Genomic DNA, 19,118 nt, shown 5'->3' with positions numbered 1-19,118 from the left:
ATGAAGGGAGAGCAGAACAAACTCCTGAAGGAGACTCACTCATGGCCTATGAGACAGAGGATCATGAGACTCAATACTGCTTTCCTGCCATCAACTCATCATGTATCAAGGGGATGCGCTCTAGATATGAACACAATATTATGTATGTGTTTGTATCATTGCTGTCAGCATGGACTGTGTTTCTGAACCTGCTGGTGATCATCTCCATCTCTCACTTCAAGAAGCTTCACTCTCCAACCAACCTGATTATTCTCTCTCTGGCTGTGTCCGACCTGCTTATGGGACTTGTCATGCCCATAGATGCCACCAGACTGATTGAGACCTGTTGGTACTTTGGAGACACTTTCTGCAGACTGTTTATAATAATCCTTGGATTGGTCTTCTCAGCATCTCTTATTAATTTAGTTCTAGTTGCTGTTGATCGTTATGTGGCTCTGTGTCACCCTTTACTGTACCCACAGAAAATCACCACAACTAAAACTTTAATAAGCATCTGTCTGAGCTGGGTTTGTTTCTCAACTTATAACATTATCCTTGTAATTAATAACGGATATTTAGACTCTTCACTCAGAACAGACATGTGTTATGGAGAGTGTTCTGTTATGGTGGGATTTGCCTGGATAGTTACTGATCTGTTAATGTCTTTTATTTTTCCTTGTATCGTGATCATAACTTTATATTTGAGGATTTTCTATGTTGCACATCAGCAAGTGAAAGTTATAAACTCTCTGATGAAGGGTGGTAAACGTGTAACTGAAGGTTCAGTGAGGAGGAAATCTGAGAGTAAAGCTGCTCTGACATTAGGAATTATTGTGACAGTTTATCTGATGTGCTTTATTCCGTACTATATCTGTTCTATATCAATAACCTCTTCCACAACCATATATATTTTGACATGGGTCTTGTATATTAACTCAGGTTTGAATCCACTGGTCTATGCTTTATTTTATCCCTGGTTTAAAAAGACTGTTAAAATCATCCTGACTCTGAAAATATTTCAGCCAGCATCCTCTTTGGTCAATATTTTTACAGAACATCAATTGTAATTGAACTGGTAAAGCTGTCACTCATGAAAGGTAGATATGATTAGCACTGTATGATTTATCTTTGTAATTTTAAGTGACAATGTTCATGCATTGTATTGCATTAGATCATTAAGTAAAGGGTTCCCAACTCCTTTGAGGTGTGTTTGATTAGGTTTTGAGCTAAACTCTCCACAGGAAAGTGGAGAACACTTGGATTACCCTGAAACAGAGTAGGCCTAACTTCTATCCACATTCACCCAGTTGCTACAGACAACAGAATGAACAGTTAACACTAACAATAAAATTATGAAATATCTTAATGTAACTTTTCCAGTAAGTTGATGTATTTTTTATGATATTTCATGAAAATGCCTGTGAATAAATGAATGCTAAACTGGAACTCTTAATCATCACCGTACATCATTATTAAACTGCTTTAATTATCCAGTTCGATTTTGCACTTTACTTTCATATGATTTTTGAAACAGTTCAGTGCATTTACATTTAATCATTTAGCAGACGCTTTTATCCAAAGTAAACTTACAAATGAGGAGAGCAATAGAAGCAATCAAAGTAACTATAGGGCAGCAATATGCAAGTGCTGTGACCAGTCCCTTTTAGTCTGGCACAGTACATGTAGCAAGATTTTAAAAAATTTGTAAAAAATAAAGTGTTGCCGAAAAAGATGCGTCATCAGCAGTTTCTTGAAATTGGCTAAAGACTCGGCAGCTCGGGTTGAGTTAGACAGGTCCTTCCACCAGCAGGGGACAGTCCAGGTAAAGGTCAGTGAAAGTGAATTTGTGTCTCTTTGGCAGTGAATGGATTGATTGCTGTATTAAGTTATCAAATAGTAAAACAGTGCATCACTGACCCTGTAGTAGAAAGCAGCCGCTGTTGCATCAGTCTGGTGTATTGCCTCTGTTTCTTTTGTATGGAGGCCCACTAGTGCACAACACAATGACACTTAAAAAGAAAACATAAGTTAACACAGAGGAATCAAGTCACACCATAATCATGCCACAACACAACCGAAATGCTCCCACGCACAAGTGTACTTAATTACCATAATACTAAATTCAGCAACTTATTCATTAGTTGCTTATTGATACATGAACCTCCCTTTAAATAAAACAATGCTTCCTGAGGTCCTTCATATTTATGGCACTACGTGAATTAAGTGACGTTAGAGCTGAATGAGCCTAGTCAGAATTTTTCCACCACCTGTTATGGGTGTGTTAAATCCAACATACAGGTTTAATGCAGGGTCTAATGATCTTTTCTTCTTCTTTTTTGAGGGTCCATCAGTGTCAGTTCTGCTGCTTCTTCCTAAGACTGAGTCATGATAGTCTAAAGGTGTGTTTTTGTAATGAACCAAACAAAATCGGTTCCTATAGGCCGTGCTGAGTCTGACTGATCTACAAAAGTAATTTTCGTCTGCTATTTAAATTAATATATAATACATGGCCTAATGAAATCCAAAGGTGAAACAGTTTGAACCAGGCTAGGGCTAGGTTGAAAATATAAATTTCTCGATTTTAATCGATTCTCATTTGGTTTTACTGATATTTTTGCAGTTATGGCTTTCTATGAACATTTGTGAACGAATGGGTCGCTCTCAGGAGCTCAGTGACCTCAAGCGTGGTACCGTGATAGGTTTCCACCTGTGCAATAAGTCCATTCTTGAAATTTCCTCAATACTAAATATTCCACTCTCAACTATTAGTGGTATTAAAACAAAGTGGAAGCAATTGGGATCAACAGCAACTCAGCAAAGGCCATGTAACATCTGTGCATGCTGAGGCGCACAGTGCGCAGAAGTGGCCAACTTCTGCAGAGTCAAGAGCTACAAACCTCCAAACTTCGTGTGGCCTTCAGATTAGCTCAAGAACAGTGCATAGAGAGCTTCATGGAATGGGTTTCCATGGCCGAGCAGCTGCATCCAAGCCTTACATCACCAAGTGCAATGCAAATTGTCGGATGCAGTGGTGTAAAGCACGCCACCACTGGACTCTGGAGCAGTGGAGATGTTCTCTGGAGTGACGAATCACGCTTCTCTGTCTGGCAATCTGATGGACGAGTCTGGGTTTTGGTGGTTGCTAGAAGAACGGTACTGGCCTGACAGCATTGTTCCAGGTGTAATGTTTGGTGGAGGGGGGATTATGGTGTTGGGTTGTTTTTCAGGGGTTGGACTTGGCCTCTTGAAGCGATAGTTCACCCAAAAATGAAAATTAGCCCATGATTTACTCACCCTTAAAGGACAACTCCGGTGAAAAATGAACCTAGGGGTAATTAACACATGGTTACCGACAGTGATGCCAGTAACGCGTTACTTAGTAACGCGTTACCCTAATCTGACCACTTTTTCCAGTAACGAGTAATCTAACGCGTTACTATTTCCAAACCAGTAATCAGATTAAAGTAACTTATCCAAGTCACTGTGCGTTACTATTTTTGTCATTTTCCTTACTAAAAATATATATTTTTGCTTTCTTGTTGAGTCTCAGCAGGGGTTTTCCTGCATAGAGGAGAATTACGAGGCGGCCACTCCGTCTCAAGACAGGCAGTCACTTGCTCAGATTAGGCATGTCGTGATCATAAATAATCATCAGAAATATTTATTGTCACATTATCCTTCAGCAATCATTATTCGCATATTATTATTTGCTAGCAGCCTACAAAGTCATCTAAATCCATTCCATAGCTGAATGTATGTCTTCCCTCCGCTGTAATTTAGCTCAATCATTCTCCGTTCAGCAAAACTGCGCGTCGCGTTCGGTTCCAGTCAGCAGCTGCTCGGTAAAGCTCACTCCAATATGAAATATTCCCGTTATTGATATGTTGATAAAATAATTTATCTTGCTGGAGTTTATCTAGCGGTTTCTGAAAGATGTTGTGCTCGAGCTACCCAGGTGACAACACAAGGACAGGACTATTAATTAGCATCACACGCCCAATAACCGGAATTTAAAACTGAAGAAACAAATAATCAGTGAATGTTTGGACCGATATAGGCTACATAGTAGACTAGGATTTGTGCGCTCAACGCTCATCTTCTCTTTATGCCGTGAACTTTTCAATGTGCGCTGCACTGCACACTCTGAATCTGATTCCATGTTGCTTTAAGCGCATCATTCTGCACACGGGATGCGCATAAGCGCTTTGTTGCCGCTCTGTTTTGAAGCGTTTCATATATTTTCAGAGTTTTGTGCACTTAAAGATTATTAAAAAATATATTGTTCTCACGTATCGATCATATAATTGTTGTCCCTTTACAGAGCTGCACATCAGGTTTACAATAAACTATAAATCTTGTAATTTTATATTATTTGTGTAGGCCCATATAATTATTTATATTCATATATAAATATAAATTAAAAAAATAAATATAAATTGTTTTTCATAAATGTATTTAATAAGAACACAAAGTAATTTGTACCTTTTCATTAACATGTTTAGATTTTATAAAATTAGTCAAAATATTTTTTTTGGAGATACAATTTCAGGAGATACATTGTTGACGTTACTATTAAAAATGCACTTCCAATAAAGTGTTGGCAAAAACGGTTGTCATTTCTATGTTGAGGCTGCAGAGGTGTTGTCGGCAACTGATGAATGTAACTAATAAAGTAACTTGTAATCTAACTTAGTTACTTTTAAAATCAAGTAATCTGTAAAGTAACTTAGTTACTTTTAAAATCAAGTAATCTGTAAAGTAACTAAGTTACTTTTTCAAAGTAACTGTGGCAACACTGGTTACCGAGTAGATCGTTCTCTGGGATGCGTTTTCATGAAAATCGAATGTAAAGAGTTTGTAGAGTAAGTAAAATTAAATCGCTAGTTAATATCACTAACAAGGCTCAAAATAGTCTCACACTAACATGGTAGCATAATGAGGGTCCCTACATGCAAACCGAAGCATTGAGAACTTTGTAAGTGTACAAACAGTTTAATAAGAAGATACTTTTTAAAGACAGAACATTACGCGTACACAGACAGGAGCCATCTTGGAAAACAATCTCGACAAGTCGAGCCATGAACGATGTGCTAAGTGAGCTGGTCGACAGGAATTATCGCAGCTTAGCACAGCGTTCGTGGCTCAACTTGTCCAACATCAGTGCCTGACCTCACAAATGCGCTTCTAGAAGAATGATCAAAAATTCTCATAAACACACTTCTAAACCTTGTGGAAAGCCTTCCCAGAAGCTGTTATAGCTGCAAAGGGACTCCATATAAAACCCTACGGATTTAAGAATGGGGTGTCATTAAAGTTCATGTGCATGTAAAGGCAGTCGTTCCAAAACCTTTGGCAATATAGTGTATATATCCTCAAGGAAAAGAAAAAAGTGACTGATTATAAACTGTCATCATTTAGTGGTGGTTTGACCTTTACTGAACATGAATCCTGACAGGATTGTAATGCTCATGGAGGACCGAAAAAACGTAAATAAATTAATTTAAATTTTTGTAGTTTGTAAATCTTCTGTGGCCTGTTCATAATGGCCATCTGATCATGTCACCATTTATTTTGATCATCTGAGAGGAGCTCTTGCATCACTGCAGTGTGTGTGTGTTTACAGTATTTCACACCTTTAATGAAAGGTTCAGAGGAGGAACATCTCCAAAGTAATAATACATACAGAAAATAAATCATAACAATTATAATTGGACCTCTGAGTTTTCACATCATTTAATTTGAGTAAACAAACAGAACAAAAACATGTCACTGTACATGACAGATCAACCCATGTGACAACCAAAAGAGAGAGGCCCACTTACACTGCATTTGTAAAAACCCATTGTATTCACATCAAATTATAATTATTTAATACTGTCTAATCTTTTCTCCAAATCAAGTGTGACAGTAACTAACTTACTAATTCATAAGTGTATTTTATTTGTTAAGATCTGTTAAAAACATAATCTGGCTTTATTACTGTTGTGCAATTAAAGGAATATTTCTCCAAATAATAACAATTCTGTCACCCTCATATTCTTCCAAAGTAGAACTCAAAAGGACAAATCCTGAAGACTGAAGTTTTTCATGCAATTAAAACAAACAAGTAATGAAGCACCATAACAGGATCATTGTCCAACAGGTCCATTGTGTGGTATATGATGGCTTTATGTAAATTTCATAAGAGAAGTACCAATGCCTGATTCACATTAATCATTTTAAGTCGGGTGTTTTCAGTTAAATGATCTGAATGATTTGTTCACAAATTGGTCTGATCCAGACAAATCACACAAAATGGGCTGCTCCAAGATCCAGGCCCATCACTGCATGATAGTTAAAGGGTTAGTTCACCCAAAAATTTTAATTCTGTCATTAATTACTTACCCTCATGTTGTTTGACATCCGTAAGACCTTTGTTCATCTTCGGAACACAAATGAAGATATTTTAGTTGAAATCCGATGGCTCAGAAAGGTCTCCATTGGCAGCAATGTCATTTGCACTCACAAGACCCATAAAAGGTACTAAAGACGTCGTTACAAAGTCCATCTCACTACAGTGGTTCTACAATCATTTTATGAAGCGACGAGAATAGTTTTTGTGCGTAAACAAAAAATAAAAATAGCGACTTTATTCAACTTTATTCTGGGTCTTGTGAACTCACGAAGCACCATGATGCATGCACGAGAATATGACGTCGAGCACAGTTCAGGCATCCATGAAATGCACACTTTAGCACCATTTTGAGCACTACGCCAAGACCTAAAGCACAATCAATGTAGAATTCACCAGCTTAGATATGGCGCGTCTTCCTCTGCTTGTAAACAAAGTTCCTCACTTCCGGGTCACAACGCTGGCTCTATTCTCGTGCATGCGTCGTGGTGCTTCATGAGTTCACGTCAGAGGCCCAGAATAAAGTTGAATAAAGTCGCTATTTAGATATTTTGTTTGCGTAGAATGCGCACAAAAACTATTCTCGTTGCTTCATAAAATTATTGTAGAACCACTGTAGTGAGATGGACTTTGTAACGTCTCTTAAGTTCCTTTTATGGGTATTGTGAGTGCTGCCAATGGAGGCCTTTCTGAGCCATCGGATTTCCACAAAAATATCTTAATTTGTGTTCCGAAGATGAACAAAGGTCTTACGGGTGTCGAACGACATTAGGATAAGAAATTAATGACATAATTTTCATTTTTGGGTGAAATAACCCTTTAAGGTCCACCACACCACAATAGCATGTATTTTTTTCACTCAAACCACTGGCGCTTGCTGCTTCTGATTGTTTTTAGAGGGAAAAGCTGCCCATAACTGCTGATCTAGGATCTGTTTTCTTTGTAAAAGCAGTTGGGAAAAGATCCAGAGCACATCTGTATTTGCGCTCCTCAAGTGATTCAATTTCCAATGTGTTTTCGCTTCGGTGAGTAATGTAGCCAATCACAGACATGTTTGTTGATTTCTTGAATGCAATGGCCAATCATAGGTGGTTAACTTAGAATCCAATCACCGCTCGAGTTTTTGTCCAGTGCTGAGTTCTGCACACTCGCAAATCCTCTTTAACAAAGTGTAGAGATTCATTGTGTCGTCAGCTTCACTGATTTATATAGTGGAACATTGTGAGATCGCATTCATTGAATGAGTGACAGCTTTTAGTGATTATAAAGGGAGCGCTCTTTGCGCGCTGTCTACGCAATGTAAAAAAAAAATATGAATAGGCCTATAATATATTCAGAATTTGAACAAAACTTTTGTTTTCCATTCTTGACAAGCGGCCACATACATGCTTCAATACATAGCCCCATCCGCATATAAATTCGGGATTCACTCTCGAAATTGTGGTGACTGACAGTGATAAATATTTATGTATGGAAATCAGGCTCATATAAATGTCAGGAAAATACGATTCCTGGCTGCATGTCAATATCCATGGATCACTGAATCTTTGGTAAGTTGTGAGAAACACTATATCGAGTCCAACCTTTAGTTTAAACTGCTAATCGTTTGTTTTACTCGCCTTTCCCCTATAAACTCCAGTCATGCAGCAGCTCTTCTGCCACTCGGTATGGCTGAGGGGGCGTGTTCTGGCGGGAAAGTGGAATCAATGCATACCCTCTATACAGATTGTTTCAAAGCTACTTTACAGGTCAGAAGTCAGATTTGATCAGAACATTCCGAATATTTATCCAATTCCAATTCAAGATCGGAGTTATCATGCCGGAGACAGGTTAATGGGACAGGAAGGATGATATAAAGCGGCTGATTACGGATTAAAGCAATAACCATCACACCTGTGTTCATTTCAGTTCCACTATTTTTTTTTTTTTTTTTTTTACATCAGAGTGGGCGGTAGATGGGTTGGTCAGTCTGATCCAGACACTGTATAAATTAAAGGACAGTAAGGAGATCAGAACAAACTCCTAACAGGAGGAGACTCACTCATGGCCTATGAGACAGAGGATCATGAGACTCAATACTGCTTTCCTGCCATCAACTCATCATGTATCAAGGGAACACGCTCCAGATATGAATACAATATCATTTATGTGTTTGTATCATTGCTGTCAGCATGGACTGTGTTTCTGAACCTGCTGGTGATCATCTCCATCTCTCACTTCAAGAAGCTTCACACTCCAACCAACCTGATTATTCTCTCTCTAGCTGTGGCCGACCTGCTTATTGGACTCGTCATGCCCATAGAGGCCACCAGACTGATTGCGACGTGTTGGTACTTTGGAGACCCTATCTGTAGACTCTATTTAATATTTATTTCAGTGCTTTTCTCAGCATCTCTTAGTAATTTAGTTTTAATTGCTGTTGATCGTTACGTGGCTGTGTGTCACCCTTTACTGTACCCACAGAAAATAACCACAACTAAAACTTTAATAAGCATCTGTCTGAGCTGGGTTTGCTCCTCAGCTTATAACACTGCCTTTACAATTAATAACGGATATATTGACACTTCAAAGAAAACAGATGTTATGATTTTTGTTTGGAAAATCATCGATCTGTTCATGGGTTTTATTTTCCCTTGTATCCTGATAATAATTTTATATTTGAGGATTTTCTATGTAGTACATCAGCAAGTGAAAGTTATAAACTCTCTGATGAAGGATGGTAAATGTGTAACTGAAGGTTCAGCGAGGAGGAAATCTGAGAGTAAAGCTGCTCTGACATTAGGAATCATTGTGACAGTTTATCTGCTGTGCTGGATTCCATACTATATCTGTTCTATATCAGTAACCTCTTCCACAACCATAAATCTTTTGACATGGGTCTTGTATATTAACTCGGGTCTGAATCCTCTGGTCTATGCTTTATTTTATCCCTGGTTCAAAAAGACTGTTAAAATCATCCTGACTCTGAAAATATTTCAGCCAGCATCCTCTTTGGTCAATATTTTTACAGAATATAAATTGTAATTAAACTGGTAAAGCTGTCACTTATAAAGGATTTGATTATCTTTAGGGGGTTTATATTTGTAAATTACACTACTGTCTGCTGGTTTTGATGATTTATTTTAACAATCAAGTAAACTGCTTTCCACACACTGTTTACAAATGTTCATCAATTTTATTAAATTATCACATTAAATAAACCAATCATGCAGCATAAATCTTCAACATACTAGAATAAATGATATGTGTATATGTGTAAACACAATGACAAAAAGAGGACAGAACTAACCTCAGCAGAAAGTAACGTCCTCTTTCTTTCAACTGCTTTTTTTCCAGCAGATGTCTTAACGTAAATATTGGTAAGGACATAAAAAGATTCAACAACTGAGACAAACTGAACAAGTTTCACTGACATTTGACAAACAGAAATGGAACAATGAGTCCCTGAACAATATCAAAATTAGCGGCCACTATCTGGTGTAGCCAGTAGTACTACAGCGCCTCTCATCCTCATGGACTGCAGCAGATTTGCCAGTTCTGGCTGTGAGAGGTAACCCCACTCTTTCACCAAGGCACTTGATAGTTCTCAAACATGGTTACTGGATTAGAAGTCACAAGTGTGTGTGTTTTGGTGAAATATCAGGACACAAATGTGTATAATGACATGGGTATGACATAGGAATTACAAGGAGAGGGTGAAATATGAGGATGTTACCCATGTCCTCACTTTTCAAAAGGCTTATAAATCATACAGAATGAGGTTTTTTTCACAGAAAGAAAACAGTTTTCTGTGATGGGTAGGTTTAGGGGTAGGGGCAATGTAGGGGGATAGAAAATACGGTTTGTACGGTATAAATACAACCCCCCCCCCCCTTAAATCGAGGTCCCCATGAGGAAACAAGCTTATAAATCATATAGAATACATCTTTTTTTTTATGTAAAAATGCTGAAAGTTTTGTGTGATGTGATCCTACACACACACACTTTAATATACTGGTATATTTTTTAAATTTAGTTTTTATATGGCATATGCATGTACACAAAACAATTTTGTAATGTAGTAGGCCCGTAGCTAGGGAATTCTGGGCCTCTGAAAAAAAAAAAAAAAACATTAATGTGGACCCCCAACGCCCTCCACTCGTATATACGGTTGGCCTATAAGCAGGGGCGTAGCTAAGGGGGGGAAAGTTAGGACGATTCAAAGGGCCCACACACTTTTGGGGCCCCCAGAGATCGGTTTTATTAGTAGTAACAGTACTAGTAGTAATGTATTATAAATGTATAATCTACCAAAGAGTTAAGGCCTTTGCACACTGAGTCCGAAATTCTCGCATGCGTTTTTTCGTATTCGTGATCCGAAAAATTTGTCACGCACAGAGACCTTGCACACTGAGTCCGATGCGTATTAATGAATGTTTTACGAAAAAAAACGCAAAACAACACAAAATGCCGTCTTCAAGTAGTGAGGATGATTTTTTTGTCCTCTCTCTTAAAAAATGAAAAAAAAAGAAATATTGGGTCCATCCACTTTTGCGATCGCGTAGAGAGGAAGGAGAGTTCCTCTTATCAAGGAGCTGCGGGATTATCCAGACCGATTCAAAGTTTACTTTAGAATTTTAGAAGGTTTACAGGGACTTGGTTTGCTATAATTATAGCTATATATATAGATATAATAATATTTGTAGTATTTTTGATACAATAATATTTGTATATGTAGGTATCTGAGCACTGGCGATTCATTCACCACCATTGCCAGCAGTTTTAGGTTGGGCATCAGCACTGTAGATGGGAAAACGGATGCGAAAAACGCAGAAAATCGAACATGTTCCGTTTTTTTTTTTGACGGACGAAAGTTTCGGAGGCAGTGTGCAAGCGTAATTGACATAACGTGAGGTCGAATTTATTTTTTGACGTGCTAAAATTTTGCATGCGAATTTCGGACTCAGTGTGCAAAGGCCTTTACAAATATAAAAAAATGATGGCGCATTTCCGGCAAAATCCAGCAAAACGCTCCACTCATGAACTGCTCACACTCACCGGTAAAACTACGTTCACTCATAACCCACTCTGACATGACGTGCTATAATTGTTGCAGCCATTAAGGTATTTATTTTTATATTTATGTTTAAATATTATAATGTGGGTTTTTTATGTCTATGTTGTCGATCTGTCTATCTATGTCGATTATGAAAAGTGAACAGCATGAGATAAGACACATCATAAGATGAATGGAGTTGATCAGACATGATTCATTGACCACTTCATTAAGTTTTGTTTTGGATAAATTGTATCTTAATTTTAATCAATGTTTCATCAGCCAATTGGGGCATTCTGGGTTGAGCGAGCGGAGCTTAATTGGTCAGTATTATTAAATTGCAAACAAAGATTTTGGATAGCTAGGTTGGTGTGGTAGAGGGCTCAACATCATTTTCTTTCATAGGGCCCAAAATTGCTAGCGGCGCCCCTGCCTATAAGATATGGAGGCCCGCATCTGGTGCCATGCACCTAATAAGGATTTATTACAAAATAACAAAATAAATGCAAATAAATGTTATTGCTTTTACTTATTTTATATGCAAAGTGGTATATAAATACTATATCAAAACAATGGCACTAAGCAATTAATAACTTATTATTGTTTAAAGACATCAAGCAATTATGCAAGACAAACTAATAAAATAACAAATACAAGAAATGAGTAAAATGATCAAATAAACCTTTTCTAGGCCTGCCAGCAATATAGGCTAACAGGCCTATAAAATAGTCATTCTGATGTCTAACAGCTGAGATAAATATTCAGAAATTAAAAAGAACGCAGTCAAATGTGAAATAAAATTTTTGATGAAGATAATGTGCTATTTTATTAAATAAAGCTAATAAATGTATCTATCAATAGCAATGAGCTGTATTTGCGTTTTCTTGACAGTATTCCTAAAAATATCACATTGGCAGCCGGCAAGTCTGTAATTCTTGTGACACACATTTCTATTTTTCTGCATGTTATACAAACAAACAAATCTACATAATAGCGCAAAAAGACAGGGAATTTGAGCACTGTATACAGTGCACGCCGCGCCGCATACAGAGATGTAACCGTCCCAGAGTCCCGGTGTCCTATTCTGGCGAAAGTAAATCAGGCAGCGAAAAGAAAGGGCACGGCACCCCATCACATCGACTCCCTGGTTACAGTGCACGAACATGTCTTGTTAAAGGACGGTTTGATAGACTGATTAAACAGTTCTCCTGGCCTCCCTCTCCTTTTCATGATGTTAGTGGTACCCAGATTTTTTCCTGACATTTTCAGTCAGTCTCACTTCCACTGCAACTTTTTCTAGCTTCAACTGTTCTCAGAGAAGCCTCAACTCTGACTGATTCTGTTCACTAGCTGGGGTGATTGCGATTTTATTGGGTCTCTCTGTTGAAATAATAACCATCAGACTAAACCATTTTTAGAGAGGGGGGAGAGAGAGGAAATTTGGAAAACTTTAACTAAATTGCATGTTTTTGTGGTTTTCATTTAACTCCCAGGCATACAAATGTATATTATAATGATTTATAAGAGTAGGGGGATATATAGCATTAGCATAACTACTGGATTTAGTGGGCCCCCTGGGCAGTGGCCCCTATAATTGTCACCACCTTTCACCCCACTCGATATGGCCCTGAACGTAGTCTATACATGTCAACTTTATTTTTTATATAGCGCTTTTAACAATGTAGATTGTTTCAAAGCAGCTTTACAGTGTTAACCAGGAAAATAATGCAGCATAATTTTATACAGCTGTATAGCCATTCTGGAGAAAACGCTGATGTCATCAGTTCATTTCAATTATCATACAGTGACAGTGTGGGCTTTAGATCAATAATTAGATCAGTCATTTAGTTTATATGGTTAATTTAGTTTATTAATTAGATTTATTTCGATGTTTAATTGAAAAATTTAGTGTCGTATTTTAGTAAATTTAGTGACATGTAGTATATAACACTTAGGGATATCGCATGGGAGCCCAATCATCTTCAAGTGTAAACTGAACGAGCCAATGGAGACTGGCGTGCGAGATTTGCGTCTCACACTCCGCCCCGTAGCACGGGTCAAGTACGGAAGCAGATGCAATGCACATTAGCCTTTCACTTCGGTGCCAAGCGGTTCAACTGTTTTGCTCTGCAAGTTATCTGAGAGTGATTCTTAGAGAGTGAAGTCTGTTCTTCAGGAAGAAGCCTCTTCTACCGGCATTGGTGTGACGGTGCTGCAGCGGTGGTCGCGAGCTCACTGAGCATTTCCTGCTGAAGAAAGGGCACACTTTCCCACAATAAGTCCTGCTGATTGGGTCATGCGGGTATCTCAATACGTCGGTGACATTCCGACGTGGCATCTCCTTTCCCTCCTTCATGCAACGAGAGTTACGTACGTAACCGAGACAGTCTATTTAAAGCAGTATGCAAACACATTTTCAATGTTCAATAGTTTTCAAGGTTAAATATATTTTAGTGCTGTTAATGTTTTCAGTTTAACGCGTCTTGACCTATGGTCCCGATCAGAGTATGTGAGCGGAGTGGAGTGGCAGCAATTTCCACTCAACGCTCTAAGCATTCAATAATCACTCCGCTCCAGCTCCACTCCGGGTTCACCATTTCCCGCTCCCCACTCCACTCCTCGCTCACTGATATAAGAAAAAATGCTCCATCTTCGCTCCGAGGAAATTTAAGGCTAAAGTATTTCAGTAAGCTCTGCAATATCACAAAAGTTTGGTTTATAACATGGGCCTACATTAAATGAAAAACAAAACACAACAAAAAACAATAGGAGATAGTTTCAATATATCACCTCCTTGGTCCCCTGAGCTGCTGGCTCCGCCCTGGTCCCCTGAACTGCCGGCTGCGCCCTGGCTCCCTGTAGCACTGGTACCGCCCTGGACTAAGACCTAAGACTCTCCTAGCCAGCCTCCAGGGCGCATTCCGGGAGGGGGTAATGTCACGTGTTAGGGTGTTTCCTTGCATGTCTGCCTGTTCCTGAGTATTGTAATTAAAGCTTTCATTTGGTGTAATGTGGTTTTCTCCTGCGTTTTTTCCTGGTTCCTATGTGTTTGATGATTATGCCTTCAAGAATTATTCCTTGTCATGAGCATTTCTAAGTACCACTATAACGTTGGTTCAACATTCATTTTATGAAGCGAAGAGAATAAGTTTTGTGCGCAAAAAAAACTTTATTCAACAATTTCTTCTCATCTGTGTCAGTCTTCTACGCAGTTTACATTGGCCAGCTCCTGCGTCAGCATCACACACATGCGTCGTGGTGCTCACGTGAACAGCATCGGCCAATGGTAAGCCGGCGTTCTGGCGTAGCTCTGACGTAACTTGGAAGCAATGCACTGTATTTACTACGTCAACACCGTAGGAGACTGACACAGACATGAATAAATTGTTGAATAAAGTCGTTATTTTTGTTTGTTTTTGGCGCACAAAAAGTATTCTCAACACTTCATAAAATCAAGATTGAACCACTGTAGTCACATGGACTATTTTAACAATGTCTTTCCTACCTTTCTATGGAGGGGTCAGAAAGCTCTTGGATTTCATAAAAAATATCTTAATTTGTGTTCCGAAGATGAACAAAGGTCTTAGGTAATTTTTGGGTGAACTAACCCTTTAAAGGGTTAGTTCACCCAAAAATGAAAATGATGTCATTAATTACTCACCCTCATGTCGTTCGACACCCGTAAGACCTCCGTTCATCTTCGGAACACAAATGAAGATATTTTTGTTGAAAGCTGATGGCTGAGAAAGGCTTCAGATAGGCCTCCATTGGCATTCAGTACATTTACACTCCCAAGACGCATAAAAGGCACTTAAAACGTCGTTACAAAGTCCATCTCACCACAGTGGCTCTACAATAATTTTACGATGCGACGACAATAGTTTTTGTGCGCAAAAAAATAAAAATAACACCTTTATCCAACTTGTTATTGTCTTCCGTGTGTGCCTCCACAACGCATGCTCGAGAATATTACGCAGATCCGGCGTTCAGACACATGACCCAGAAGCGATTTGTTTACAAGCAGAGGAAGACGCGCGTGTCTAAGCTGTTGAATTCTACATTGAACGTGCTTTAGGTCTCGGCGTAGTTCTCAAAATGGGGCTTAAGTGTGCATTTCATGGATTCCCGAACGCTGGCGCTATGTCATATTCTCGCGCATTCGTCGTGGAGGCATACACGGAAGACAAGTTGGATAAAGTTGTGTTGTTTAGATTTTTTTTTTCGCACAAAACCTATTGTCGTCGAATTGTAAAATTATTGTAGAGCCACTGTGGTGAGATGGACTTTGTAACGACGTTTTAAGTGCCTTTTATGGGTCTTGGGAGTGTAAATGTACTGAATGCCAATGGAGGCCTATCTGAGGCCTTTCTCAGCCATCAGCTTTCAACAAAAATATCTTCATTTGTGTTCCGAATATGAACGGAGGTCTTACGGGTGTCGAACGACATGAGGGTGAGTAATTAATGACAGAATTTTCATTTTTGGGTGAACTAACCCTTTAAGGCATGTTCACATCAAGGACAATAAAGGCCCCAATGGCCATGGCCAGTGTTACATGTAACTAGATTACGTAATTTAATTACAAAATAAAAGTAACTGTAATCAGTTACATTACAGTTACATTTCAGTAAGAGTTATGAAAATTGTAATGATTACAAAAAGGGTTACATCTGAATATTTTCTGTAAAAAGCTAGCTTATGTTGAATTGTATTAATTTGTTGCTTTGCTTGTGTTTGATGTGCAAAATGCCTCCTGCCTTGCCGTTTAGTGAAGCAATGCTATTCTAACGCTTTTGATTCGTTCTCGTTTGAATTTGCAGCGCACCAACTCAGCCAATTACTTCAATCCAAATTGCCAGGAGAGTTGGCAAGTGATACAAATTTGTTCCAGTGCCGGAAATGTAAAAATAATTCCATCCAGAAGTTAGAAAAGGTTGCAAATATAACAGTTTTCCAACTATAAAATGCTATCGACATCAAAGGTTTCAATATCAAACCTGAGGTGCCACCTAGTGGACTTTGACTTGCAAATTAAAGCTATTTAAATGGGTGATGAACTGAGAAATCAACTTTCCCTTGAGCTTTTGATATATAAAAGGTCATGGTAATATAAGAATATCCTGTTTCAGAGCTGAAAACCTCCTTATTAGACAAAGAAAAGCTTTTATTGACACCAGGCCCAGAAAACGAGAGCCCTCAGAATATGCAGTTCTCTTGCGTAATAGGACCTAGACGCCGCCTCTACAGATAAATATGCTTCTGTAGCCCCGCCCACCGACTCGTGAGCTAAGGATCGTCCCTGGATAAGCTTCCTTCTGAACACACACTTATGTGAGTAGGCTAAAACATGTTTTTTTAATGCTAGTTTTGCACTTTTACAGATCATTTGAAATCTATTGATTACATACCTTAGCACATTGTCACTGGGTGGAGAAGGTGTTATTGAATTGGTTCACTCGTGATCGGACTTGTAACGTTATGGGCCAGGCGCGAGTGTATGTCCGCGCGACGCGAGTGAGTGTGATGATACAGATCCACTTTTGCGGCACGACTGAAGCGTGGTGTTGTGACGCTTCCCCTCATGTATGTTGTTGGGCGTTCCTCAAGTTTATCGCTATGGGCGTGCGTTTGAGCCAGCGGGGAATGAAAAACAAAGGACCAGCGAGAGACTTCCCTCCGTCTCCATGTGCTCTACTTCTATTGGATAATCGCGTCGCGTTCAACGGATTCATTTGCATAAAGATGGGCTTCGGTCAGCTTTTTTGGCACGCAGCATTTGTTCAAATGTGTTGCCTTCCCGGAATGCTTTGCGGGCGCGTTAAAGTTGCTTGACGTCACCCATAGGAATAAAGTGGAGTGTGGTGCGACAGAAGTGTTACACAGACAAGTGGATCAGCACCTTGAGTGTGTGTGTGTGTCCGCGAGAGTGAGTGAGTGAGTGAGTGAGTGTGTGTGTGTGTGTGTGTGAGTGAGTGTGTGTCCGCGCGAGTGTGTGTGTGTCCGCGCGAGTGTGTGTGAGCGTGTGTGTCCACGAGAGTGTGTGTGTGTGTGTGTGATTTAATCATTGTGTATGTTTGATATTTTGCGAGTCCTCTGAGCATTTCCCCCAGACGATTCCTGGGGTAGCTGAAGCTCATTAAATATGCAAATCTTATCCAATCCTAGCCGTGGGCGTTTACTTCCAAGTGTTCAGTGCGGCACGCCCATCAAATCCGAGTGTTTTTCAGAGAGCCTCAAAACCAAGGCAGAAAATAGCCTATTACTTATTCATTATGATGTTTCTGAATGTAAAAACCACACAAACGTCATAAGTTGACCTCAGACAACAGTATAATACAAATTAAAAAAGCCAGTTCATGACACCTTTAAATACTAACACACAACGAATGGTCATTGAGTCTAAACAATATTTTAGCTGGAATATAACTTTATAAAAAAACAAAAACAATACAATACACTGGGGGAGTTTGTTTGTGTTGACACCAAGTATGAAACTAGAATCTATTCTTGCTTCTTCAGAAATCAATTTTAGGCGTTATATGGTATAATGTTTTCCCTTCACACACACATAGTGGTAAAAAGAAAATGTTTACTATTTTTTTATATCAGTAAGAAGAAAAACGAAAAAATTGTGTGTTTTCTCTTAAATATAACAATATAACCAGCTCTGTTTTTAGAGGTTAACCCTGCCTGGTTTAAATGTTTGAAAATGATTAATAGTTGAAAATGTAGATACGTAATCAATAAGTAATCAAATGTAATCAGTTACATTACTTTAGTAAAGTAAATAGTTAAACTACTAAAATAGTTACACTACTTATTCATTTTAAATAGGGTAACTGTAACCTATTACATTTACAAAGAAACCTTCCCAACACTGCTCATGGCAAAGTTCTTTTTCATTCTTCAATTTGGGGTAAAGAGAAATACGTGACCAGCTGTATATTGTTAGCGAACATCTGATGCCGCCCACACTGCAGAGAGAGGCTTTGAGATGAATAACAGAAATGACAATGGTAAGAAAACAGCAATTCCGCCATGTCGTAATGGTAAACCTGCTCTGTCCTGTTTTGGCGCTAGATTTAGGCATGCTGCATTAAGATTGCACATTGATGGGGTTGCCGAAAAAATCATGCTTTCTGAGGTTTAGAAACTTACATGCACTTGTATTATGATTTCGATTAAGTCACACAGCCCTAGAGATACATTGTATACCTTACAAATATAAGAAAACATTTTTGAATCAATAAGAGTCCATTTTGATTTAATGGTGACTTTAAAGAGGCAGACGACATATGTGCAACGCAGGCTTATAAAAAACAATGTAATCGTGCATTGGTGTGGACACTAATATAGTTATTGTTCCTGTTGTGAACATGTTGCCTTTAAAGGTGCAGTGTGTGAATTTTAGTGGCATCTAGCAGTGAGGTTGTGAATTGCAATCACTTACGCTCACCCCTCCCTTTCGAAACACATAGAGAAGCTAAGGGGGCCGACACAGGACAAAAATGTCATTGGAGAGAGCAGAGAGTGACTAGCGCTCTGTAGAGCAGTTTGTCCGTTTAGGTTTGTGGTCGGAAACCTATGGCTCCTGAGCCAAACCTGGCTCTTTGACAAAAATCATGTGGCTCTCAGGTCTCTCACCCTTTACCAACAAATGATCGATAAAAAAAATCAACAGAGATCCACTCTCTGCAGAAAGGCATTTCATTA

The 19,118-nt window shown here is 38.8% G+C and overlaps 1 protein-coding gene and 1 pseudogene across 2 annotated transcripts; both read left to right on the top strand.

Annotated features, from left to right (window-relative positions):
- On the top strand, positions 1-1,046 carry LOC307118622 (trace amine-associated receptor 13c-like; annotated as a pseudogene). Its single transcript has one exon. The product of its transcript is annotated as a trace amine-associated receptor 13c-like (transcript).
- A 7,340-nt stretch (positions 1,047-8,386) lies between these two features.
- LOC307118629 (trace amine-associated receptor 13c-like) lies at positions 8,387-9,394 on the top strand (the record flags this gene model as incomplete). Its single annotated transcript, XM_079804313.1, has 1 exon — positions 8,387-9,394. The coding sequence occupies exon 1, from the start codon at positions 8,414-8,416 to the stop codon at positions 9,392-9,394; it is 981 nt and encodes a 326-aa protein (XP_079660439.1). The 5' UTR covers positions 8,387-8,413.
- Positions 9,395-19,118: the final 9,724 nt, after the last annotated feature.

The sequence above is a fragment of the Gobio gobio genome (assembly GCF_949357685.1).
Source record: "Gobio gobio genome assembly, chromosome: 22".
NCBI lineage: Eukaryota > Metazoa > Chordata > Actinopteri > Cypriniformes > Gobionidae > Gobio > Gobio gobio.
The sequence above is the reverse complement of the archived record's forward strand: the minus strand, read 5'-3'. Positions and strand labels throughout refer to the sequence as shown.